The sequence below is a fragment of the Gouania willdenowi genome, chromosome 6, assembly GCF_900634775.1.
Source record: "Gouania willdenowi chromosome 6, fGouWil2.1, whole genome shotgun sequence".
NCBI classification, from domain to species: domain Eukaryota; kingdom Metazoa; phylum Chordata; class Actinopteri; order Blenniiformes; family Gobiesocidae; genus Gouania; species Gouania willdenowi.
In genome coordinates, this window is record NC_041049.1 from 27,644,259 (window position 1) to 27,671,816 (window position 27,558).

The 27,558-nt window shown below is 40.1% G+C and overlaps 1 protein-coding gene across 2 annotated transcripts; it reads right to left on the bottom strand.

Annotated features, from left to right (window-relative positions):
* Positions 1-1,234: 1,234 nt before the first annotated feature.
* On the bottom strand, positions 1,235-27,558 carry LOC114465132 (calcium-independent phospholipase A2-gamma-like). 2 transcript variants are annotated; one of them, XM_028449949.1, is made up of 12 exons: positions 27,418-27,558; positions 26,322-26,844; positions 21,861-22,281; positions 20,666-20,815; positions 20,438-20,589; positions 20,261-20,355; positions 20,017-20,188; positions 19,812-19,869; positions 18,791-18,985; positions 8,088-8,289; positions 5,350-5,628; positions 1,235-1,264 (listed from the first exon to the last, which is right to left on the bottom strand). In XM_028449949.1, the coding sequence occupies exons 2-11, from the start codon at positions 26,783-26,785 to the stop codon at positions 5,378-5,380; spliced, it is 2,160 nt and encodes a 719-aa protein (XP_028305750.1). In that variant the 5' UTR covers positions 26,786-26,844; positions 27,418-27,558; the 3' UTR covers positions 1,235-1,264; positions 5,350-5,377. The 2 variants fall into 2 exon arrangements, with proteins under 2 accessions (XP_028305750.1, XP_028305749.1); XM_028449948.1 differs by lacking the exon at positions 1,235-1,264 and having other exon boundaries at positions 4,755-5,628.

The following is a 27,558-nucleotide window of genomic DNA, read 5'->3' on the forward strand; positions in this document are numbered from 1 at the left end:
CACACACACACACAGACAGTGAAAACAGAGGCTCTTTGTTCTGTCCTCAGCGTCGATGGGGGTCGTGACCCCCAACATTCCCACTTTCTCCGTCTCAGTGACACAAACAGACATTTTTAATCCGACAGTGACTGAGACACGGAGCATTTTAACCCTTTACTTTCCAAAGTCGTCTTCCTCACAAACAAAAAGCATGTTTCACAGATTATTAAAGATCAAAAGACGGACTGTTTAATTATTGCATATATTTATTGATATCATTTATGAACTAATATTAGAGATGTTCCACATGAGCTTTTTGTCAATATCTGATATTGTTCAGCACTTCATTTCAATTCACTGATATTATACATAGAACTTTTAATGTGACATCCCATTGGATGGATTTCACATCAAACATCATCAATAATCATTCAGTGATGGAAAAAGTTAGTTTTATATCATCTCAAACCGCAGGATGCATGGATCACTTTTTTCAATATAGGCGCAAGATACCAATGTAAACTAATATGATATTTGAATAAATAATTGGATCCTTCACGATGACACATTTGTTCACATTTAGTCTGAGATTAATTTCAGGCAAACAGGAACAGGCGCCCTCCAGGACACGTGTGTATACGTACGTGCGCGCGTGTGTGTGTGTGTGTGAATGCTTGGCGTGTTTCTTCTCCCACAGATTCAAACCTCTGACCTTCTGACTCACTCCCCGTCGTTTCCCACCGTCAAGACCAGATCCAGATCTGACATTTGCTGATTCTGACTCAGGTTCTGGATGTACTTGTTGCTCAGGTTCATAATTTGGTTTCAGGTCCAACTTCGAAGCAGGTTCTGGCTTTAGCTTCATTTTAGTAGGTGAGGTTTTATTTAAAGTTCTGGATAAAGATAGGGTTCTAGTTCTAGTTTAAAGTCAGGATCTGGTTTAGGATCTATAGTTCTAGTTTTGTTCTAACTCAAGATCTTCTGTTACATTTAGTTCCTAATGGGGTTCAGGCTCCAGATTCAAAACTATTTTTCAGTTCTTGCACAGGATCTAGTGCTGGGTCTCGCCCAGGATGAGAATCAGGTCATGGTCCTGGGAGTATCTCCTCCTGTCTTTGCTCATTTTATGGCACCTGAATGAAAACAAACTGAAAACTGGGGGATTATCTTCCCAATCAGATTAACTCTCTCTCGCTCTGTGTGTGTGTGTGTGTGTGTGTGTGTGTGTGTGTGTGTGTGTGTGTGTGTGTGTGTGTGTGTGTGTGTGTGTGTGTGTGTGTGTTTTATGGGTTAATACCAATATTGGGGGGGTTTAAAAAATCTAATATCCAATGATATTTCTGAACATTGATGCACAGAAAATTCTTATAATAACAAAATATAATGCAAGACAAAAAAGCAAAACACTATGGGTGCCGATTGTAAAGTTGTGCATGCTAAAATGAACAGCAACTTTTCCCAACATTTGGCAACAAACCACCTTTAAAAAAAGTTACTTTTGAACAGATTTGTAATAATATTTATGATTTTTGAATTTTTGTTCTCGTAAAAACACCGACGTCAAGTCTAAATGTTGAATGTTCCATTTAAATAAAAATGTTAAATCTAAATGTCACGGGTGAAACTAAATATTTAGCTAATATGCAAATTGGCCTGAAGTACCAAAATAAAAGTTAATTTAGATTTAACATTTGTATTTAAATGTAAAATTTAGATTTAACATTTAAACGTATAAGGACAGTCCTAATGCACATGTTGGGACATGTACTGCTTGCGTAATGCGTATTAACAAAGTCCAGGACCAAACCGTACACAGCCCAAAGAAAGGTTCTTAAAGGACCCGCAGGAACCAGAGGAGTCCCCTTCAAACACACAGGAAAGGAGGTAACACCTGAGAGGAGACAGGAGGAACTACTCCATCTGTCTGCACTTACACAAAGGTATGTATACGCGGTAAGTGGAACACGGTGGTTACAGAAGCACACATTAATTACACACCAGACACAATAACCTGAGCTACACAGTTAGCACAACATTAGCATTCCTCACTGAGTAACACAGAACACACACAGTGACAGACATAGGCTGTTCTCAGAGTTAAGTAAAGAAGGTTGAGGTCCCATCATCATCATCATCATCAGTACTGTGTTCCGCGTGTACAGCCACCTCAGCGTAGACTGACAGTGGTGCGTGGTTACCCAGTGTGTGCGTGTGCGTGTCTCACCTGAGTCGGTGCGTGTGTCCGTCTTTCTGCTCCGTTTTCTCCTCGCGCTCTGAGTGGATGCTGTGGGTGCGCGGCCCCGCTACGCTGTGAGCGCGCACCGCACGCACACAGTGCCAGGTTTAACGTTCTCTGCCAATCACAGCCCAGTTCACCTGCAGCACGTGCATGAGCGCAGTTTCCTTTGATATGGCCGCCGAATCTAATTTCATTGAATTCATGATTGACAGACACACACACGCGCGCGAGGCCTCTGCGCAGACTGTCAGGACAACAATAATAGGGATGGATATATACAGAAACTAGAGCTGGGCGATTTTGCCAAAAAAAAAAAAACTCAGATTTTTTAAAGAAAAATTCGGGTTTTGATTAGATTTTCGATTTATTTTTTTTCAACGCACTTAAAAATGACTACAGACATCAAATATATTGTCAAAAGTGCAACTTTATTGCTGTGATTGTCCTCAAGAGTTAAAATGCATAGAACAACCTCTAAATAAAAAGTAAATGAGGCTCTGTCATTCAACAATTTCAAGCTTTAACCCAGATTATACGCAAAAGTGCAACAGCAACTTCACAGTAGCTTAAATGTTCTGATTAAGAAATCAGATAACTACATTTTTATAACATTACAATTAAAAAAATAATAAACTCTTTGCAATTGGCACCGGCAGACCCCCGCGACCCTGATAAACGGGAATTAGCGGGTTTGAAGATGGATGGATAAACTCTTCGCTGAGCATCTCAGCGTAGTGCGAATAAAAAAATCAAACATGCCTGTGGCACGCATATAGCAAACAAATGTAAACAAAGAGGGGGCTGGCTCACATCACGCTATGGAAACCCACAAGGACGGAACGTGAAAAAGTCTGAAAAAAAATTGTTTACACTATTTACAGTTCACAATCTGTATTTCTATTTTATTTTATACCTTGTCTGCACATGCTGTCGAAGGTCAACACTACATGGAGTGCAATCTTTTTGCAACAGCTATGCATGTTATATTATTGCAATAAATACATTTATTTTGTTGCATCACCAGCTCTCCCTAAGGAAGGGTAAGAAAAACTTTATTAAAAAGAGAGGGCAGTGTTACACCTAGGCGAGGGGGGAAAGACACAGGGAGGAGGGAGTCAGGGTAGGACAGTGGAAGGGGTGGTTAAATAGTCGACTATTTTAAGATGAGAGTGCAAAGTGATTGTGCATATTGTGTTTGTGTTGTGGGATATAATCAGTTAAGCCAGTCTTGTGACACGTGTGGAGAAAATGAAGCATGTGACGCAGCACCTCTCATCTCTCTCTCCTTAATACTGTCACTAGCCTTAATAAGATGATGATCCAGTAATGCAACACATTCACAGGAACCAGGTTTCATCAAATCATGGCCGTAAACACATAAAGCTTTCCTAGCTACTTTCCATGTTTTCACAAATTGACCAAGTGTTTCAGTTATCTTCTCATACTTTATCACTTTTTCTTTTTTTTACTTTACAGTGACTTTTTGCCACGCCGCCATGAGTTTGTGAAGTGAAATGCTACGAGCATTCTCATTGGTCGAAATTTCGTTCTATTCAACCAATCGTGATTAATTAACAAACCAGCTTATCTTTAAACAAGAGATAAAGTACCAACACCCCCAAAAATGTTCTTAATGGATTAAGACAATTCACAGAAATTATCAATTTCAAATGAAATTGACAGAAAATGGCCATCTACTAATAAAAGCAAGAAAGGTCTGTGTGCGTGCGTGTGTGAGAGCGTGTCTGTGGAGCAAATTTCTCACCGACGTGGTGCCTGTTCGAGCTGAAACTTTGTCAATGGCTACCAAATACCCCGAGTTTTTGCATCCGTTATTTTGGAGTAATTTGGTAATTTCCACAGAGCTACAGAGTAGCGAGTCTCTCTCACACACACAAAATGCACAACAAAAATATTAAAATGACTCAAAATACGCAAAATTAAATATTTATACAAAAAATACACAAAATGACAACAGAAATGCACAAAACTACACCAAAAAAGATAAAAAAAAATACACGAAATGACTCCAGAATCACACTACAATGGCAACAAAAAACAATAATTATACAAAAAATGCACAAAAAGACAACAGAATGATACAAAAAATACACATGACTCCTAAAAACATACATTACAGAAAAATACACCAAACTAAAAAAATATAAAAATGAGTATAAAAAAACAACAAACACATTTATTATGCACATGTCCCATAGAATTAAAATTGAAATTGCACACGCTATTTTACTTTGCACCCACAAATAAACCCCTTTACAACACTACAGAGTACAGAGTATGTACACCTCTTTGTACATCCAACCTTCAAACACGTACTCATTTGGCCATAATTGACAACTTTACTTAAGCCCCCACATGAATGCATACTTCCGACAGGCACTGTACTAGTCTATGCAATAACGCAGAGACCTTTCTGTGTGGAGTTTGCATGTTTTTCCTGGCGTACAGTTTTTGATCTGAGCTCTGGCGTGATGTCAGATGAAAATGAATGTGCTTTCAGATGGAAGAGTGGCAGCGGTCACAAAGTTTATTCTGAATGTTTCACACTCGATGAGTTTAAATAGCAGGCTTAGAGGACAGGAGGAGGGACACAGACACGCAGCAGGAAACACCAACACACACGTACACAGCGGTAGATATGATGATGCATACGTGTGATAACAGATCAATACATGATAATCGTCCTCCGCTTTCCTGTGATACCAGAATCTATACGCTGGCAATAAATATCCCATAGTTTTCTGTTCCATGTCTGCATTTGTGGTTTCAGGTTGACACTACATGTGGTGCAATCAGGTCACTTTATTTATGAGATCATATAGAAGAACCTGCTGCTTAGCTGGACTTTTAAAAGGAACTAAACTTTGACTTGATGCACTTCCTGTTCAGTGTTTTTTTTTTTTAGTCTGTTAAGTAAAACTGAATTATATCACAGGAAATAAAATAAAATCAGAATTTCTGCTCCTGAAAGTGTTGCAGTTATTTGCTATGTGGGAGTTTCCAGCAATATATCGATTATCGTAAAACCACTTGGACGCAATAATATTGGGATTGCCATTCCCATCCCTACAGCACAGTGTTACAGTGTTAACAGTTACAGTCACTCTGTGTGTGTGTGTGTGTGTGTGTCTGGGCTCAGTGCAGCATGTCGGCCCTGAGACGCGCCCACTCAGCTGCTCTCTGCAGGCTGCTCTTCTCTCTGCTGAGGATGCGTGCGGCCTTCCTCAGCTTGTCCTGGTTCCTGAGCAGGTAGCGCTCGCCCTCGGCCTGCAGCAGCCGCAGCCGGTCCTCCCGCCGCTCGTCCAATGACACGTCCTCGCTCAGGAAGGGGTTGAAGCGAAAGTAGGTATCGGCAGGAAGGAAGGCGTCCAGCATGGAGTGGACCTCTGAGAGACAGAGAGCACACAGGGAGACATGGAGGAAATCTATGAGCACAGCACCAAAGCAGGTCCATCAATTAGAAGCAATGCTTCACAATTATGCAATAAACTGTTATTTAGAAATAATAAAAGTTGCCTAGCTGTCAAAAAAATATTAAACTGCATACAAGGACAGATTTACGGCGCTAAATCTCCTGTGTTTAGGTGAGGATTTTGCACATGAACAGAAGAAGGTAGGAGAGCAGAGTGGGAGAAAGGACAAATTCAATTTGAAGCCATTGTGTTGTAGGTGCAGCAGGTGTATGTTCTCTCTGAGCAGATAACTGTACAAACACTTGTTTCTTTTAGTGAATACACTGAATTTATTCTGTTATGTAGCTATACAACATGAATATGAATGAGAGTCCTGTTACTTCAATGGACATAAAGAGTTAATGGTATTTTCCCCCCAAATCTATTAATGCCTATATATACATTTTAATGTCTGTCTATAATGTGTCGCCGTCGCCCTTCTTAATTCAGCCCAAAGTAAGCACCTTGGTAACGGCCACACTGGACAAAGCATCCCACTCAGAGCGGGGTAGCCATGTCCACCTCCAAGCATCCATCCATCAATGCATCCACCAGCTAAGCAGTGTCAACCCAGAGCATCCAACTCAGCTCTGTCTGTAACTCATACTCAGTTTACACTGCTTTTTCATTAGGTGTCTGTTAGTATAGAGTATAGTTTGATTTAAAAAAAAATATATATATATATATATATATATTGCAAAAATGTTAACTGTCGGCTCTTTTGTGTATTCTCCTTCTGACATTCACTGTGTGTAAAGCTGTGAGAGTTGGGACATGCTTAACTTATACACAAAAACAGGCCATGCAAACATTACCATGGTAATAAATTTGAATTTACGTGCTACAGTAATGTATTTGCATTTCCTCCTTCCAACATTTAGCATCCCACAGCTGATCTACCCACAGTGCATATTCATAGGTAAACACGGTCAATGAATTGTGAGTATTTTGTTGCATGTATGACAGATGCAAGCCTGATTGTGTGGGGTTTGCACTGTTTATATCAGCACGGGTAAAGACCGGTGCAGATCTTGAGTAAATCTGCCACTTTTGACTACATACGCAAAAGGTAAAAAAAAAAAAAAAAAGACCAAAAAATCAATGATTTACAGACATTAAATACGGTCGCCACTTTGTGGATTTTCATTGAAAAGGTGTTAAATATTAATTTTTTTTGTTGACATTACAAGAAAAGATTAAAAAACCAACAAAATAGTTATTCTAAGAATTTAATTCATGTCATGTGATGGTGTTGGCTTAACGGTGAAGGAAGCAGGATTGTAATTGGAAGGTCACTGGTTGGGATGGTGAGCAAGACCCTAACCCCTAACTGCTCATGATGTACATCACTTTGGATAAAAGCGTCTGCTAAATTAAATTGTAATCTTGTAATCTTTTTGATGGATTTGTGGAGAATTTTTGTAATCTGACAAATTATTGTCCCCATTTTCTACTTGCATGCAACGGCAAACAATCTATATTATTAAAAATATATATATAAATAAATGCTGTTTAGTTTTTCATACATACAGTAAAAAATATAATTAGTATTTAACGAGTTTAAAAAAAATAAATAAAATAGAATAAAATAAAATAAAGAATGTTTCTTTCATTGACATTTATTTATTACGGCATAGGAGGTGTGTGTGTGTGTGTGTGTGTGTGTGTGTGTGTGTGTGTGTGTGTGTGTGTGTGTGTGTGTGCGTGTGTGTGTGTCACAAAATGAATGTTCACCAAATTTTGCCAGATCACTTTATGCCTTGTTCACCCTGGCATTGTTAGCATCTGCACCAAAATGTAATCAATCACTGCACATTTAGGGATGACACACTTTTTCCACAATGTTGTTTGTTTCTATTTTCAGGAATAGCATTTGAACTGTTCTAATGTTCTTACTCATTTAGTATAAATACAGGGAGAAACTATCAATGGCCATACTTAACTTTATATTGTTAAAGTTTTTGATACCTGTTAAAGTTACATATTCTTTGGTTGAGCAATAAAAATTGTGAAAAAGTGTGCCACCCATAACGTACGTTATATTCAGTAAGTCTTTGGTACAGATGTTCAAAACATCAATAGGAACAAGGCAAAATGCAATCTCGCAAAATTTGGAAAACTTTTTTTGTACCATTATATTGTGAGCCCCCCTATTGTGCAGCTAAAAGGTTTTACAACCAGTGCTAACATCAACAGCTGGACTCGCTGTTTTCACTCGTACGTGGTCACAGATTTGGTGATTTAAAAACTTAAACTAAATTAAACACATTTAAAACAGTACGTTTTAGAATTAGTTAAATCTTACAAAGGAGGTTTTCTTTATATTTTTTCAATGGGTTTTAAATGGCTTGGCTGTGTGTACGTTTGTGGTCCTGTGGGCGTGTGACGCGTACCCTCTGTGTCCGTGGCGCTGCTGATGACGTTGCTGAGCTTGCTCTTTAAGCTGCTGTAGGTGGCGCTGTTGCTGCTCTTCCCCAGGCTCTGAAAACGCCCCGTTCCCACGGAGACCACACACTCCAACGGCACGCCAGGCCACACGCACACGCTCTCGTGGACCGCCACAGCCGTGGGGTTGTTGATCAGCAAGCCGCCGTCCTGTCAGAGACATTAACCTGTGAACTTTGACCCTGCTCAGCCAGCGCCACTAAGCTAACCACAACATGGTACAAACACAACACACACAGGCGCAGAATTACTCAGATCTCAAATAAAAGGTGCAAAGTCTCTTGTTTGCTTAAATACTTTGGTGGCGCTATTCTCTTACCTGCTGCACCTAATTTACTAAGAGTGCAGCACAAGTCAGTGCGCATGCAGATGTGGTTCAGTCCGCCCTATTTAAATTAGCATTTTGTGAGTTCAACATGGAGAATGTAGGAGAGCTCAGTGTAAGAGCACAAAATAAAAGTTTAAGCTGTTGAATGGAGGCGACAGTTCAACAAAGCAATGGATACATGTTCTCTGAGCCGATCACTACACAAACAGAATACAATAGAATATACTTCATTGTCACATCTGTACAGGTACATACACAAAGATGATTCTCAGCTTTTAGCCCATCAGTGGGAAGCCAGAGTGTAGAACCAGGCTGCAGTTAGGGTTAAGGAACTTAATCAACATCAAACAGTGATGGCCCTATTTTCTAATAAGCGTAAGTCAGAAAAGCTGTTCAGTGGCACGTATTCTGTCTGGTCACTGATCTCCCCCTCCACTTGAGTCCACACAAAGTATCTATTCAAATTACCACCGTCAAACTTTCTTTTCAAATCTTATTTTCTCTTTCTTCCTTTCTTATTTTACGGACAATATTATAAACCTACAACATTTTCATTCTCTTTCCACTGCACAATTCATTGATCCGAAATGAATAAAAATTGTTTCATGATGCACGGTTGTCACCAGAAATTTTTCACAGCATAAGGGATCACGTGGCGTGCGAGCGAGTGCCGTTGACGTGGAAAATGTTGAAATTTATAACTCTTTGAGGGCCAAATTTAGTGAAGTAAAACTAAAGTTTGTTTTTTTTCCAACTTTGTTACTATCTTACTTTAAAGCGAAAAATAATTTGTTATTACAAGAGGTAGTAGTTTATACTTCCTCCCACTAAGTTTCAAACATGTACAGTAAGGATGTGGAGATTAATTGATATGACTCAGTGTATCGATTTATTCATTGTGCATCGGTACAATTTACAATTTTGCATCGATTTTTTTCATCCATCCATCCATTCTCTGACCCGCTTGTTCCTGTTTTCAGGATTTGGAGCAATTTTTACATGTTGTATTAATTCTATCCTGTGTTTCCGAGGCACATTGAATGCACCATCACTGCTTTGTGTTTTGTTTTGAACACAGATTGAAGCCAGGAAGCACATTTCTACCACAATAAAGTTACAAAAACACAGAGGTCAGTGAGAGCAGCAGCAGCTATAGATGAGATTTATAACACACATAAAAACTTCAAATCAGGCGTAGAAAGATGGTAAAGTTGACCAGATGCAGGTGGTTTGTAAAGAATGCCGTACTGCTAAACATTACACAAACTGAAGGGCTCACGCGTATCGATGCTACTCCCCCTAATATATATATATATATATATATAACTCAATTTGGAATCAGAGCTCCAGCAAAACTGAATAGTACTAGTAGAGATTATCAGCAAAATGTGCACTTTTTGTAAAATTAGCTGCTTATAAGCAATACATGAATAAATCCTCTGCCTCTAGTACCATACTGAATTGCAGCTACTTATTTACTATTTACATTTTTGGTAGAATTTCTTTGCATCATGTTGAATCGCATTGTGTAGAATTGATTCGCCATCAAATCAATATCAAATCATATCGAATCGGGAACAGGGGTGAATCGTATCGCCAGGGGATTCAATGTATCGCTAATGTATCTTATAGTGTATCGAGGTGTGTATGGAATCATTGTCAGTGATGGAGATTCACGTGCTTATTGTACCGACCTGCATTAAATCTAACACGGACCTGTATTTCACCGCCTGGTGAAGCAGAGCAGGAGAGATGAACACGAGCTTAGAGGAGAGACTGGGAGACGAGCAATGAAAGTAGTGACACCTTTAAAACACGTCCCAGGGGAACAAAGACTACAGAGAAGCCGCTAACCCTCATGGGACATGTAGGATTTTAATGAAAACTACCACGCAGCGGGGCGCCCCAGTATGTAAGCTCTGAGGAGAGTGGACAATCTGCACGGAGTCCGTGCACAGCTGTGTGTGCTGTGAGAGCATCACTTTTCCCACAACTTCCAAAGCTTGTTCTTTAACGTTTGGTTCACACAGATGTACACAGATGCCTGTTTAAACATCCCATGTCAGGTTTGGTTTTGTTATTCAGCCCTTGTGGTCCTCTTTCAGTTATTCTGTCTTTGTTTATTCTGTTTGAGTCTGGCCTCCCGTGTTTAACTGGTCTGTGTTTCAGGTATTCCTGCTTGTGGCTCCACCCACAGTGATGTCTGTGTGCTTGGTTTCTGAGTGATTAGCTCAGGTTTTCCACCCAGGTGTGGCCCGTTCGCAATCAAGCTTCCCTCACTATTTAGCTGAGTGCTTGGACACAGTATGTTTGCTGGATCATTGTGTATTGTATACCCTCATTGTGTCCTGCTGCGTTTTGTTCCCTGCTCCCAGTTTTCCCTGTGCGTCCTTGTGTCTGTTTGGATTTTTGGGTTTAATTATTAAAATGGACTACTACCAATAGTATTCCTGCCTGCTGCCTCCATCTCTCTCTGCAGTTGGGTCCACGCCAACATCTAACCCTGACATCCCACCAGGGATGATGGTCAGTTATACACAGTTCTGCCTCCAACAGCAGATTTCACAGTACAAATGTGTGCCGACTTGCTGAAAAATCCACACATAGAGCCCTTTGCTGTACTCATCGCAACCTTACCTTCACATGAAAATAAATAGTGGCTTATACGACAGAAAATACTGTAATTGTGATCTTTCTAAAAATAAAATGTGGGTTCCCATACATTCGCTTGCTCTTTTTTTCAGGGTCTGTTGGTACCTATCTCCAGCATTCATTGGGCATTAGGTGGGGGTACACCCTGGACAGGGCGCCAGTCCGACCATTCACTCTCCCATTCACGCTTACAGACAACTTATAGACTCCAATCAACCAGTCATGTTTTTGGATAGTGGGAAGAAGCCAGAGTACAATGAGAAAACCCATGCAAGTGCGGGGAGCACATGCAAACTCCACACAGAAAGGACCCAAGTGTCCACACCATCTTCTTGCTGTGAGGCAGACATGCTAACCACTACTCGACCGTGCACCTCATTTGGAGCTAGGGATGTAACGATTCACTCAACTTCCGATACGATTTGATTCACGATACTGGGTTCACGATACGATTCTCTCACGATTTATTTTACAAAATGGGACTGTAGACAAATTTTTTTTTTGGGAAAAAAACTAGAAAATACTGTATTATTTTCCTTTTATATTTCATTGTCAAAAGAATCCCTTGATAAACTATTCAAAACAATGCAATTTAACTAAAAATAAATCTTGAATGAAACAAATAAAGGAATAATACAAATGAAAATGAAGCCTATTAATTTAAATTCTGGTTCTATAATAAACAATGCAAAACTGTATAATAGTTCTTTTTCTTTTTAAAAGTGCAACTGAAAATGTATTTTGTGCCTTAACAATTGGACTTTAAAAAAAAAAAAACCGTGATTACACTGATTTACGTCATATTTGTTTGGACCAGCAGAGGGCGCTGGTAACACAGTGGTCGGTTGGCATGCAGAAATTCTTGCAGTGAAGAAGAGAAGCTATGCTAGCAGACAGAGCTAATAGAAAAACATGACTTTCACAGATATTCAAGTAATATTCCAGCAGTGGCGGCTGCTGGTCTTTCATGCAGGGGAAGCTCATTTTCTGCCTACTGTTTATTTAAATGTGAATTCTAGTAGAATTCACATTTTGTTGTCAACAACTATTTGTAGATTATCACACACGCACGCGCGTAGCTGCTGCGCGCTGGAGTGTGAGTGTTTGGTCAAAAGTCTCACAACACAAGCAAGAACAGTCTCCACTAACACCAAAAACAGACACTAGGTTTGTCAGAAGTTAATTCACTATGAGAGGATCAGCAAAGTCTCCGTGTCAACACAGAGCAACGGACTGAAATATTTGAAAAACCCGCCTGTGTGCTTACAACGTCATACTCTCTGATTGGCTCATTTCGCTGTCAATCAAAATTGAATTAGCCTGAGACAGATCATCCAATCATCATCCATTATTCCAGCGTCCGGAACAGACAGATCCAGCCCACTGCTCCATAGACCTCCTGTGAAGCCCGGCGTCCGATGGGTGGGACTAAGTGCGTCATAACCGAGCATTTATCCAATGAGCGTCTAGTTTGACTGCAGTGGATCAACCCCTAAATCCTCTCCCATTGAAGTCAATTGAAGCTGAACTTCACCACTGTTTATTAACACTGTGACGCTGCGGTAATGAATGAAGAACGTCACGCTGTCACTGTCAGTTTCCTGTTATAAGAAGCTGATTCTGAACTAAACATACATGTGTTCTGTCATATATTTAGTCAATGAAATGTACACACAACACTACATATTTGACCACTGATTTTAGGGGAAGCTGAGGTTCCCTTGTAGTCTTAAAGCATCCGCCACTGTATTCCAGATATTCTTTCGGTGCTAAAGGGGTAATGAATCATTTATTAACATATTTAAGAGTAGAAGGCGGCCAGAAAGAAAGTATTAGCAGACTCCGCCCGCCGCCTACAATTGTGGATTAAAAAAAGTACTGCGATCCAATTTTCAGAAAATCGATATCAACCGTGATATCTATGAATCGATTTTTAACTGCCTTACGATTAATCGTTACATCCCTATTTGGAGCTACTGTATTGTTAGTAATGGCATAGAAAAGTTTTTGAAGTGTGAATGATAATGATACCATGATTAAAATCACTGATCTACATAACTGCCAATATCTGGCAAAGAGAAGTTTTGGTGCTTGGCAAAGGTTTGCGCTCAATGAGTGCTCTTTATCTTTCTGGACTAATTTTAATTTTTTTATTCTTACATTTTGTGTCTTTTTTCAATCGTAATCTGTCTCATTGGAGTTATTGTGTTATTTTGTGTCTCTGGTTGTTTTGTGTATTATAGTGTTTTCTAGCACAGTTACATCTTTTTGGTGCCTCTGCAGAGGAGATAAAGAGTCATGTGTGGCTCGAGAAATGCAGGTTAAAAGCTTCTTTGCCCCCTCTCCCTCTTCCTTCATCCCCTTTTCTCTTATGCAGGGTTATGCTCTTGGTGCCAGTTTCAGCTCCTCTGCAGAGGACGCTTTGCTGTGAAAAGGAGCGAGCCTCTCGTCACGCTGAGCGAGCAGCCACTGCAGACTTCCTGCTCTTCATTCAGCTGCCGTGACTCTGACTCTGCGGGTGAACGTTTGTGATTGTGTCTTAATGAGCAGCAATAATTCCAAAGCACTGAGTCACAGCACCACTTCAAATCAGTCCCTTTAAGATTTTTGTATACATTACCTCATCAAGAGCAAATAACTTGTTTCAAAGTGAAGTTTTTAACACAGTGGTTTGATCGCTGCTCAGTGACTCCATTAAAAAAAAAAAAAATCACAAAAATTAATACAACATTTTCAAATTTGGAGGCACTCCAAAAAAGCAGTAGAAGTGTTGCAGTATCAGTGCTACCCTGTAGGTGGCAGTGTTGTGCACATGGACACTTTTACAAGTGTAGCTTTAAAATCAGGACTTTGTTGATAGTTTCAGAAAATGTGAATGTGCAATATTTCAGGTAATATATTGATGACTGACATCTGTGTTACAGTGATCCGTGCAGTCAATAAGAATGTTAAAAGTCCACCCGGTTGGATCCTTCCTGTTCAGTCGGTAAAGGCAGGCATACACTGTGCAATTTTTGGCCCATTTTGAGCCAATTTTTGACTCGTGCGTCTACTTTTGGGACCGGGCTGAGTCTCTGTTAAATAGTGTCTCGTGCATCATGTAGTATACATGGGGTCACAAGAAACGATTAACACCTTACGACTAAAATCAAACGTTTGAAATCCTGGTCGCTCCTTGTGCAAGTGTCTGTCCACTTCCGGGTTTTTCTTCTTCTTCTGTTTTAATGGCGACGCTTCAGAGTTCTTCTTCTTCTTCTTCTAATTTGTAGGTTGCATTTCCAGAAACAAGACCCCGACGTGCCGTGTATGGACGTACAGTTTGAGCAGTCAGGTCGTGTCAGAGTGTCGGTCTGTACAGTGTGAGAACATGAATCGTGAGCTGCGCACATTCAGACTCTGCAATTGAGTCGCACAGTTTGAGCTGGAGCTGAGTACAACTTTTGAAAAAAAAAAATCGTATCTCCCAGGAACTGTTCTTGCTCCATAGCCTGTAGTACACACATGTGACCCTTGACAATGTTAGGAGCTCCTGGACCTTCTCGTGTCCCTTGAGGAATATTCTTTTTGGTAGAAGCCTTCATTGTGCTGATGCTGGAGTCACTGAAATTGATGCTTTTAACCAAACTTTCTCTTTGATCCGGGACCATCTTCGACCTCTTAAACCTCTCCATAAGTAAAACATGAGCCGCAGTTTCCATCAGACGTATATATTTAGTCGTAGAACGTTAAAGAAATGCCAGATGGTCGCTCAGATGTATTACCAGTTTGCACAGATACTCTCGACCAGTGAGAGAGTCCCATTTCTACCTTTGCATTCTATTAACCAATTAAAGAGCAATATTGTTGCTATGGAAACACACAAATTGGATTACCTAATTATTGTTTGAGAATAATTCACTTTAAGGAATCGTGAATTTATCAGTTTGGTGTTCAACTGTTTGGTTTCACTACTGCGACGGAAAAACCAGGAGTTTTCATTCCCTGGAGACGCCATGACAACTTGGTCCCTCCACGTCATTCTAAGGAATCCACCGTGAAATGTTTCAGTGCTCCGTGGTCTTTCTTTATTCTGTGTTTGAACTCTGAGAAACATTCACTAACCAAACGGGTGGCGTTCAAACGTGGCCTCGCCATGAGAGCACCCGATTGTTTGGAAACAGTGGAAAAGTGTGTGTGGGCGTGCAAAGAGGAGAGAGCGAGTGTTTGACTCTTGACATCATCCAGGAAGCACGTTGGACATTTAGTCCCACATTCATCTCATCGTTCCATTAAAAGAAAGAACAGATACAGATCTGTGACGCCATGCCAACACCACCAGCTGCTACACACACACTTAAACAAATATACAAACAAAATAACTAAAGATTATTAATGCTCCGTCCTTACAGCGTCTTTAATTGATTTCTGATCAAATCCTGCGCGTCGAGTAATATTATAGTTATAATAATAAAGCCTGACCGAGAAAGCTCTGATGCTTTCCATCAGAAGCTGCGTTTCCATCAAGCTTGGGAAATAATGTATAACAACACATGTGGCAAACTCATGGCCTGGGTGCCAAATCCGGCCCTTTGGAGCATCCAATTCGGCCCGCAGGAGAAAGTAAAAATGACAAAGAAAACTTGAATCATTGTGTAAATGAAACTCAACAATATTTGCAGTGGCTCACAGTTTTCTCAGTGCTTATAACGCATTATTGCAGTCATTTTTAATGTTAAACTGTTGGAAAAACTGATTTTTCTTCCAATTATGACATAATAAATTAATTAATTAAATAGAAATTGGAAATTTAAAGTGAAGATCTGATATCTATCAGTTATTGCTTGGATATTGTTGTTGTCTTACATATTTTGTATTTTATGTATATGTAGAAGGACACAATAATGTTGAAATGACTAGTTTTCCTGCATAAAATCTGTGGCCCACTTGAGACCAAGCTGCTCCGTATTTGGCCCCTGAGGTAAAATGCGTTTGACACCCTGTATTACAAGTAATGACAACAAAAAAAACTGCAATCTGTTACAGTATATTAAAAACATGTAATCAGATTACAGGTATTTTTTTTTTTTAAAACGGGGATTACTTTGATGGGTTACATTTTAAAAGAACGCAGAATATACATCGATCCAGCAGACACACAGTGGGCTTTTATTTACGTCACTTTTAACCTAAGATAATTTCAATATTCTACAGTAAAAACTCATGAAACTTATCACAGTGACACTAGAAAGTATCCTCGACAATACTGTGGTAGTTGTTTGTCTTGACATTCTCTCTTTGATTTTATATACATTTTTTAACATATACAGTATTATTCTGTGTGTGCATTTTTGGTCAGTTTTACCCAAAGATAATTTAAATATTCTACAGTAAAAATTAATGAAACTTATCACAGTGATAGTAGAGAGTGCCCATTACAACACTGTAGTCCTGGTTGCTTTTGACACTTTTTTTTCTTCTTTTTTTTAATATTTGCCCTTTTGCAGCCTATATTGATGCCTTTTTGATAGTGTTAATTATGTTTAATTCACATTAAAGTCTCATTAAACTTCTCACAGTAATAGTAGTGTCCTTAACTGCAGCATTGTATTGTTTTTTAATAACTTTTAAAATATTTATTACTGGGCTTTACATTTTTAGTTTGTATTTTCTATAGTTTTGATTATTATGTATTATTAATCACAAGAATAATCTGTTTATAGCATATTTGATGTAATCCTGCAATATGGTTAGTTTGATTAAATTGTATAGATTGAATTAGAAAACAAAACAAAACACAATAACAGTATTTTACGAGCTGTCCTTGAACACACCACCTGCCCCCACGAGTCATTGCTTCTCTTTACCATTGAACTCGGTGTAGAAGTATTTTGAACTATATATTGTACTATATTTTGAAGCCGGGATAGCGCAACCATGCTTTCTTGAAGATTGGATGACGTTACCACAGTCCTCCGTCCCCCCTGCACCCTCATGTTGCCTTCACTGACTGCCAAAACTGTAGGAATTAGGAACATCTACAACAAACACATCCAACAAACAGCAGAGCTGTTACAATATACACTTATTATGGTAACAGCTAACTTACATCATAGTGTGCACTAACATAACAGCTGTATATGTGTTTGTTGTGTCTTATATTTTTGCTTACAGTCTGTATTATATTATCTGTGTTGTAAGTTAGCGAGTCAGTAAAATGAATGGATGTGTTGTAAGTTATAAACATCTGTCAGAAGGCTGCAGGATGCAGACCTACTGCATTTGTTACTCTAGAAAATCATTTTCAGCAAATTGTGTTTTGCACACATTGAATTAAAGTCATCACCTGTACATCACATGACACATGAAGGACAGGCTGACACCAGTGTATGGAAATGACTTATAGTTAACTTTGGAGCATCTACTTCAGGTGGCGCTGTTTTCTAATAGAAATGACAATTGTTAGTAACTATGTTGTGTATGTAACATTTGTAACTATAAATATAGAACTTGTTCAAACCTGACATATTACTTTCAGCTGGTGCTTTTTTGTTTTACATATATTACTAAACTATAACAATAATATTTATTATAATAATCATTATTGTATGGTCTGTGGTCTCGGTCAATGATTATAGTTCATTGTTCATAATTAATTAGTAAATTGATCCTATTAGTGGATTGTTCACCCACTAATAGGGAACGTGTGCTGGGGTTAGACCATCATGAGACAAGTTAGTTTCACCCTACTGATGATGTGTTGGTTTAATACAGTGTGACTAAAATTTCAACAAAGCGTGTTTCCATTGAAGGTTGTTTTAAGGAGGAGCCTCGTAATCCCATCCCGCGAGACTTTGCTGCAGGAAGACGGACGCTCAGAACCTCCTTATAACACTTCGCATTCCTTTGTTGTTTGCTGTTTAACATGGCAGTAATAATTTTCTCAAGCATAATGCTAAGAAATTTCTCTGTCTCAGTTCACACGTACTGTGCAATGTTTTCTCAGAGAGAAGTGGTCATCTGACTAGGTACGTCACGTCCTGTGATGTGTAATTGCTGTAAAAGTGTTCCCGTAGCACTTTTGTGATATATTTCAATATGGAAACTTCTGAAAAACCTCGTCATGAAAGTGTAAAAACTTTTTAGTGATATTTGAGTGTTTTTTCAAACTTCTGGTGTTTCTATCAGCAGTTTTTATTTATTTTTATTTCCAAGGATAATGAAAACGTTGCTATAATGGAGACAAAGTCTGTCAGTGAGGGAGTCTGTGTCCTTATTGCTATCAAGATGTCTGTGCACTGACTTTCAGAAACAGCCCTGAAGATAAGGAGGAAATGTTCTCCATATGTCCCCTCGTCCTTAGGAGGAAGATGCTGAACTTTGATCACACTGAGCACTCAGAGCGTCTGGTGTTAGGGTCAAACTCATCATCATGTTATCCTGTGACTGATTCTACACACAGATGATTTCTTTTGACGTGTTTTTATCATGTTTTTCTAGATTAAAGTAAACAATGAGTGACAGCATTAAAAAGTCACCAGATGTAATAATGACAGATACCTGTACACCAGCAGGGAAACACTGACATCTCCGAAAGTCTGTACAGTATAAACTAGGCAGTTTTTGTCTGTCCACCGTGAGAATAAGCACTAAGTTCTGGGTAGTCCTAAGGGCTTTGGACATTTTTGCACTGACCTGATGAAGGTCGTTTCCCAGCAGGAACTCCTGGAAGTATCCTGGAGCGGCTGACGTGGCGCGGATGGCCTCCCACAACTGGTGCTGGCAGCCCCCCAGGTAAAGCGAGCGCGTTCCAGGCTGCAGGTTGTAGTTTCTGAACACGTACGCTTTCAATGACGGCCCTCGATTCACGATGGTGCTCACTGCTGCCACCTGCAGGTCATAACAAACACTGCATGGACACCCAAACTACAGGAAATATTACATTTGCCTTCAATTGATATGAAACAACTCTCCAGTAGGTTAACTAACCTCATCAAAACCAAGTTAAATATATAGAAAATAACTAGACTTGTAGATGTTGAAACAGACAATATGTTTACTAAATGTTGTTAACATTCAGTAAAGCAAAATAAAACAATTTTGTGGTCTAACACTGACAAATAGAAAGGTTTAAGAGTTCTTTCCATCACAAACTGCTTTTAAAAAGATAAAATGTCAGGATATTCACTAATAATAACCATCTATTGAAAAGCAAACAACACTGCCCTCTCAAGGTGGAGCTGTTATATTACAGATAATAACCATGCCCTTTGCAATAAAAGCATGCCTTTACTTTACATGATGTAGTCATATATAATCTTTAAATTAAAATAAACTATTGATTATTTTTTTTGCTTTTAGTATTGGTCTTGTTAATAAACATTTGTTTATCATTTTATTTCTCATTATTTTCTGTAGTTTTTGAGCCCTTGTAATGATGATTTTTTTTTTTTGGTATTTTTCATAACTTTATCACTATTTGTTCCCACAGAACAACATACATACATAGTAACTCTTACTGTGTGTGTTTCAAACACCAGTAAACCTCTGAGTTTTCATCATCTTGGACATTAACCTTTATTAAATCTGTTAATGTCCAGATTTAAATTGATCTGTGTTAAAGTAATGGATTTAAACAGAAAAAAGTCATTTGTAATGTAATCCATGTGTGTTAAATGATGTAGACCGTGGTTCTGTCTGTGAATCAAAGGCTCACCTTTGGACACTCAGGATTTTTGGAGGTTTCTATGAGGAGGTGAGAGCCCATCTTCTCTCTGAAACAAGGTCCCCAATAGCTTCACTTCATGAAAACTGTGTATTCGTCTTTCAAACACACTGCCGTAATTAACCCATAAAACGCTTGAGTGATAGGTTCTGGGCTGTAGATGAGCGTGTCATTGGATGAGTGTGTAAGGACTCACTTGAGGAGCCGCTCCCAAGCGTCGCTGTCATAGAAGGCGTGGTTCCAGCCCATCTTCACCGCTCCCACCAAAAAATTCTGCTTAAAGATGTCTGAGCCCAGGCTACGGTACAGGTCCTCACACTCACTGAGTGGGATCTGAAACACGCCCAGCAGGAAGCCCAGGACGGCACCTACAACACCCACAGGATCAGTGTGTATGATTGGTGTGTGTGTGTACATATGAAACACACACATTCTCCTACCTGTGCTGACACCACAGATGTAGTCGAACAGTTGATGGATGCGCTTCCCTGTCAGATCTTCCAGTTTTTGGAGGGTCTGCAGAGCGAGGAGTCCCCTGAAAGAGCACAAACCTGAGCTCTGTGAATGTGACACACACACGCACACACACAGCTAACAGTGAGGACAGGTAAGAGCACCTCAAACCTCCTCCATCCAATGAAAGTATGCGGATTCCTCGGCCTCGAACAGCTTGGTGATGTCCAAGCAGAGTCAAAGATTCTCTCACAGCCGCCCTCAGCTTTGGATCTGTGGCCTGCTTCAGACGCAGCAGACAGGGCACTGCCTTCTCCTGTGGAGAACATCTAAACTCCCTCAGAACAGAGGTGAACAACGTCAGCAGCTGCTGTGAGAGCTGGACTTCTCACCTTCACGGCAACCACACAAGTCTCTGGAAACTCCAGCAGGTGGAAGCTCAGGTCCTCCACCCGGCTGACGTAGACTCGCACGTCCGTAGCTCGATGCAGCGACTGAACAAGAGCTCGAGTTCGGTTATCCACGCTGACCCGGGCGATGATCTGAGAGAGAGCACGAGGACAACACGGAGATCAGATCTCAGAGGAGATCACAGCAACGTGTAAAAGGACTAAACGATTGCACAAAGATGGATGAACAGATGGATGGATAAACAGATGGATGAAGAGATTGATGGATGAAGAGATTGATGAATGAACAGATGAAAGGATGTACAGATGACAGATGTACAAACAGACAATTGTTCAGGTTTAACCATAGATTGCCTAAATCAAACCAATACTTTAACATTAGCATTTCACTTTTGACCACCGATATTAGCTGCTGCAATCCTCCCCTGAACAAACTATATATGACGCGCCTTAAGAAAACCAGGAACAAGTCGGCCAGGGGGCATTTTTTACAGATTCTGGAAGTGTGATTTCAAAACTTCCCATGGGTTTCATACACACAGAAATCAAAGAATATTTGATTAGGTTCTGGCCATTTGAATGTTGGTTGTCTCCAAATTACATAAAGAAATCAGACCTCAAAGATTCTCCAGTTTTTGTCACGTCTCAGAGCAATCTGATGAGAAGCAGTGACAAAAGCTTTGCTTTCGCATTAACCCAACCCCCCAGCAAGCCAATGGTGACGACCATTGGCTTGTTGGGGGGTTAGCTGAGGGGTTAGGTTAGCTGTTTTAATGCCATTCACATCTACAATTAATATATTTGCCTTCAGTTTAAGGTTGAATTTAAGTTGTATTGCCTTTATCGGATAAGTTGACGCAAATGCAGTAGGTAAAAACGATAGCTTACGGATGTTTATCAGCTATAGATTTCCACACCCACAAACACGTAAGCTGCTGTGCACTAAAACAAGCCATTTTCAAACACAAAGTTCACTATTTTAAAACATCCAATACTGTTGTTTTAAGCATGGAGTGCTTTCTTTATGGCTTCAAATAGCATGATTTGCAAAAAACAAAAATTATAATTTTCTCAGAAAACAAAGTTTTTTTGGACATTTTCTGCCTCCTGTAACTTTGTGAACAAGTGAGTGCCCCCCCTCTGACACCAAACTACTCCATTTTAAACCTTCTCGTACCTTCTCCCTCTGCAGCAGGCTCTTCCTAACCTTCTCCTCTGCACTCGTCTGCTCTCTGCTGACGGATCCGTCCTCCTTCACTCCTCCGTCCTCCTTCTGTCTGTCCGTTCCTGGTCCTCCTCGAGTCTCTGCTGTCCTGAACTTAGGAACCAGAGGGACGATGTATGACAGGTACTGACCCAGGCTCCTCCTGGAGGGGGGCGGGGCTTCGGCGTGCTGAGACTGGGATGAAGGAATGGGGTTTACACTGGCTTCTCTTTCAGTCTTGGAGAAGTAGGTGTTGATGTGATTGGCGAGGTAAGTGTAGCTGTCCAGGTTGACGGAAAAGGTGCTGGGGTGGAAGAGGGCAGGGCTCTGCTGTGTGGGGGTGTGGTTCTGCTGTGGAGGGGCGGAGCCTTTGCTGTCTGGCTCCACCTGCTTTCTACAAAGGAAAGAGTATCTGAGACCTTCAGTTAGTCCAAAAGTCCCCCCCATGCTGACAATGGAATCATATCTCTTACAAGACCAATCATTTTGTTGGAGAAAAAGAGATTCTCCCATGTGTGTAAGGAAGAAAAGCGCAGATTCTGGCTGTGTGCTATATTTACTTTAAACTATCATGTGGAGCTTTGGCTTTGATTGGATTTTTATCTTTAAAGGGAACCCCAGCTACCAAGACGTTATGGTCCTATATGGTCAATGTTTGTAACAGCTATATAAAAACCGTATAAAAATCACTCAACATAACTTAGTTTGTACAAAATTACAAAAACTATTTTCACTGGGGACCTATTATCATTGATGTTCGTCCACTGCGTGAACAATCCCCAAATTTTACACAAAAGTCCAGTTTCATACCAGATGGCCTCAGCTACAAAAACAAGCCTATAGGCACTACAGCAAGCATCTAAAGTTCAAAAATTTGAAATTTCACTCCAAATCAACAATATGCTTAAAAACAAAACAAACAAAAAAGCTGTAAAACCTTTGATACATACCTCTTCCCACAATTTTTGCTCAATTGACACCAAACTTGCTACAGAGCACATCTTCAGACTGTCCTACACAATCAATCCACAAAGATTTTTATCTTGTCAAAACTTCAGCCTAGAGTGCATCAAAATGTTTTACTGTAAACGGTGATGTAAATATAGTTGTAAATACTTTTTCAATGTTTATGAAAAAAAAGACATTTTGGAGTCATTGGATGTTTGGAAGATATCAGAATTGTATCTCAAAAACTGCATTTTTTACAGCATTTTGAATTTTGCTCTCAATAGTGAACAATAGGAGTCAATGTAGGGCTGGGCAATATGTGCCAAAACTCATATCTCTAAATGTTTTCTCAAAATCGCGACATACAATATAAATCTTGATATTTTTAACTCTAAGGGACAGCACGTGTGAGTGAGTTCTGTAGCGTGGCTTGTTTAGGTAAAGGTCTCTGTTAGGACGCACAGTGCAATCTATCTAACTGTGCTTTTCATGCTGTTCTGAAAATTAACGAAAGCAGCCACACTTAAAACGAGCGACATTAGGTGGAAAAGTTGTGGAAAGGGTTTCTAAGTTCCCAAAATGTCTTAAAAGTAAAAAAAAAAAAAGAAAAAAGACTTGCACTAAAGGCATTGAAATTTAATGGAGAAGTGGCAGAATATGGAGTAATGTAGCAAAAATGCATTAAAAATAAGGCAAGAAAAAAGTGATGAAAATAGGTTAAAATATGACAAGTTTGATGTACTTGCAGAAAAATGGTGAAAATAAGCAAAAGTAAGCTCAAATTGTTAAAAAATATTCTTCATTTCTTGAAGTATTTTAATACAAAATAAGCTATAGAACATATATCGCAGAAATATGGAAAAGTTGTAAAGAAAGACACTGTTTGGCCGTACCCTATGAATAATATTAAATACTTGATTGTGATTTTTTCTGTGTGATTCTATAAGTAAAAACAAGTTAAAAAAAATAGATATATCTCAATATAGGCGATATTGTCATTTTCTATATCGCCAAAATAGATAACTCAATATATCTTGAATCACGATATATTGCCCAGCCCCGTCAATGCAACAATAGCATTGTTTTTCTTTTATAACATCAGTTTTTCACCCTTGGAGCTAATAAATTATTGCTAAAACATCTCCATGCCATCTAGATTTGTCTTAACAGAATTTTTGCCTGCCGTTTGCTAACAGCTGCTGTCTTGCACACAGGTGACTGGCTTAGGCAATTAGTGAAGCTGCATAGGACATTTCCATGTGCTAATTAGCTCAGTGACATCGAGGATGTTCATCGTGAAATAGTTGTGGATTAATGATGGGTTTGACTTATTGACTAACCATTGCTGCTGTAGAATTCCTATCATGAGCGAGATAATGGTTTTAGACATAAGTACTGCAAAGTTGCCTCTTACTAATTACTAAGTAGTCAGTGTACAGCTTATATAACAGTGTACATTTACTGTCCCCTCACAATAACTCCACACACAGCCATTAATGTTTAAACCGCTGGCAACAAAAGTGAGTATACCCCTAAGTGAAAATGTCCGCATTGGGCCCAAAGTGTCAATATTTTGTGTGGCCATCATTACTTTCCAGCACTGCCTTAACCCTCTTGGGCATGGAGTTCACCAGAGCTTCACAGGTTGCCAATGGAATCCTCTTCCACTCCTTCATGACAACATCACGGAGCTGGTGGATGTTAGAGACCTTGTGCTCCTCAACCTTCTGTTTGAGGATGGTCAATAGGATTTAGGTTTGGAGACATGCTTGGCCAGTCCATCACCTTTATCTTCAGCTTCTTTAGCAAGGCATTGATCGCCTTGGAGGTGTGTTTGGGGTTATGTTGGAATACTGTCCTGTCACAGTACATGTTGGCATTCATGGTTCCCACAATGAACTACAGCTCCCCAGTGCCAACAGCACTTATACAGCCTCAGACCATGACACACCACTATGCTTTACTGTAGGCAAGACACTTGTCTTTGTACTCCTCACCTAGTTGCCGCCACACACGCTCAACACCATCTGAACCAAATAAGTTTATTTTGGACTCATCAGACCACAGGACATGGGTCCCGTAATCCATGTCTTTAGTCTGCTTGTCCTCAGCAAACTGTTTGCGGGCTTTCTTGTGCATCATCTTTAAAAGAGGCTTCCTTCTGGGATGACAGCCATGCAGACCAATGTGATGCAGTGTGCTGACCCCCCACCCCATCAACCTCTGCAGCAACACTGGCAGCACTCATACGTCTATTTCACAAAGACAACCTCTGGATATGACGCTGAGCACGTGCACTCAACTTCATTGGTCGACCATGGCGATGCCGGTTCTGAGTGGAACCTGTCCTGTTAAACTGCTGTATACTCTTGGCCACCGTGCTGCAGCTCAGTTTCAGGGTGTTGCCAATCTTTTTATAGCCAAGGCCATTTTTATGTAGAGCAACGTTTCTTATTTTCAGGACCTCAGGGAGTTCTCTGCCATGAGGTGCCATGTTGAACTTCCAGTGACCAGTATGAGAGAGTGATAACACCAAATTTAACACACCTGCTCCCCATTCACACCTGAGACCTTGTAACACTAATGAGTCATATGACTTCGGGGAGGGAAAATGGTTAATTGGTCCCAAATGTGACATTTTCACTTAGGAGTGTACTCACTTTTGTTGTAGAGAATAATGGCTGTGTTGAGTTAAAATGTACATTGTTATACAAGCTGTACACTGACTACTTTACATTGTATCAAAGTGTAATTTCTTCAGTGTTGTCCCATGAAAATATCTAAATAAATATTTGCAGAAATGGGAGGGGTGTACTCATTTTGTAAGATACTGTAACTCAGTGTCAGGAAGCATCAACTCTTGAGCCAAAAATGGTGAGTTCAAGCATCAACTGATGTAAAATTCACATTAGAATCCCACCTTTTTTCTCCTGCCAACATTATAACCTCTGAGCCACGGGTCGCCTTCTGATAGTGAGGTTGTGGCTTCAATATGTGGCTATAACTGACTATGTGTCGAAGTGAGCAAGTCACTGAACTAAGTTGTTCCAAATGGCCAACTCGATCCTTGCATGGCAGCTCTGTCCCACTGGTGTGTGACTGAGCTGATATTGTAAAGCGCTTTGGAACTACTTTGTCATAAAAGCACAACATAAATCAGGTCAGGTTTAACATTTAACATTCACTCAGAATTGCCGAATTTTGCCTAAAATTGCCAGGCCCCGACCGTTAATGTGCATCAGCTATAATTTTGTTTTGAGTTTCTGGAAAAGTGTTCCCAGATTGCAGCATGAGCGTCAGACGTTGTCAGAAACAGGAAAATTCCATAGGAACTTGTGATTAACTTCCTACATCTCATTACACAAACTAAAACTTTTTAGTCAAACCTTTCTAAGATAAGTCTTAAAAGTCAGATTCATGGGATGGAAAGGGGTGGTATTCAAATACAACATGATGCTGATAATAAAGTAGGTTGTGCTTGCGTGCCTTCTGACTGGAGGAGTGATCCTTCGCAGCCTCTTCTCTCTCAGCTCATTACGGTGTGTGCACAAGGTCTGAGGTGTGGCTTTATCCACAGGCGATGCTGGAGGAGGCGTGGCTTCATTCTCCTCTGTGGTTCCTGCAGGTTTTAGCGTGTCTGGGCGGAGTCGGGCCACCTTGGACCGGAGCTCAGTGTGCGTCGCGTTCACTGCCTTGGACAGAGACTCCAGGCTGCTCCTGACCCTGGACATATGCTGACTCAGGCCTGACACCCACCTCTCTGAGTCGTTCAGGGGCCCGGAGCCGGAGTGGAAACCATAGCGCTGTCCAGTTTCACACACACACCTTCTGTGATGGACACGCCTCCAAACACCTCCCACACGCTGAAGTCTACAGAAAGACGCAGACCAGATGAAAACAGCTCTCCTGAGGTTCATCCAGGTGTTGGTGGCACATCTGTGACCCATCATGGACCACAGAGCTGAGAACCAGCTAATGAAATGAGAGGATTACACCATCCGAACATGACCTGGTGAGGGAGAACAAAAATCATGAGACACATGAAACAAAATAAAGGAGCCAAAACTTTTAAGCACAATTATATTACGTGCAGTGGCTTTAGAACAGTTTATCTGTCATAGCTAAAGCTCCGTTTTCCCACCCAATATAATTTTATTGAAAAATCACAATTCAATCACAAAAAATCAATTTGCCTTTATTGATATATATATATATATATATATATATAAATTAATGCACATGGACACAGGCGCATGTGAAAAGTAATTACATTGGATTACAGAATTAAACCTCACATGTATAGCTTTAAAGTTTATGGTGGATGAAATGGCTACAGGTTGGTGTTTATCCAACAGTATAATAATAATGAATAACTGATAATAACATTATTATATGAAGTGTGCAGGAGTCTGAGAGTCAGAATGATAGACAGGTGGTCATAATGTACTGGCTGAAGATGATGAACATAGTACTTTAAAAGACGTGTTGTCACGGTGTTTGGAGGACACAGCTGTAACATACCGAGCTAACATGCTAACATACTAAAACTGGCTCAAACCACACACAGCAGACGAAAACTAACCTGACTGTACCAAAGCTGTTTCGCTAAAGTCTCCGTTAAGCCTCGGTCTGTTACCGACACTGATACCGACACTGACACTAACTGGAGACTCGGATGGTTTGACCTGAACCTACAGCCGCGGAGCCGGAAAATAACATTGGT

Excerpts from the sequence above, each read along its gene's own strand:
- LOC114465132 (XM_028449949.1), bottom strand. The coding sequence starts at position 26,785 with ATGATGGGTCACAGATGTGCCACCAACACCTGGATGAACCTCAGGAGA. Across the intron at positions 20,590-20,665 it reads CTTGTGTGGTTGCCGTGAAG|GAGAAGGCAGTGCCCTGTCT; the intron begins GTGAGAAGTCCA and ends TGTTCTCCACAG. Across the intron at positions 5,629-8,087 it reads CAGCGCCACGGACACAGAGG|AGGTCCACTCCATGCTGGAC; the intron begins GTACGCGTCACA and ends TCTGTCTCTCAG.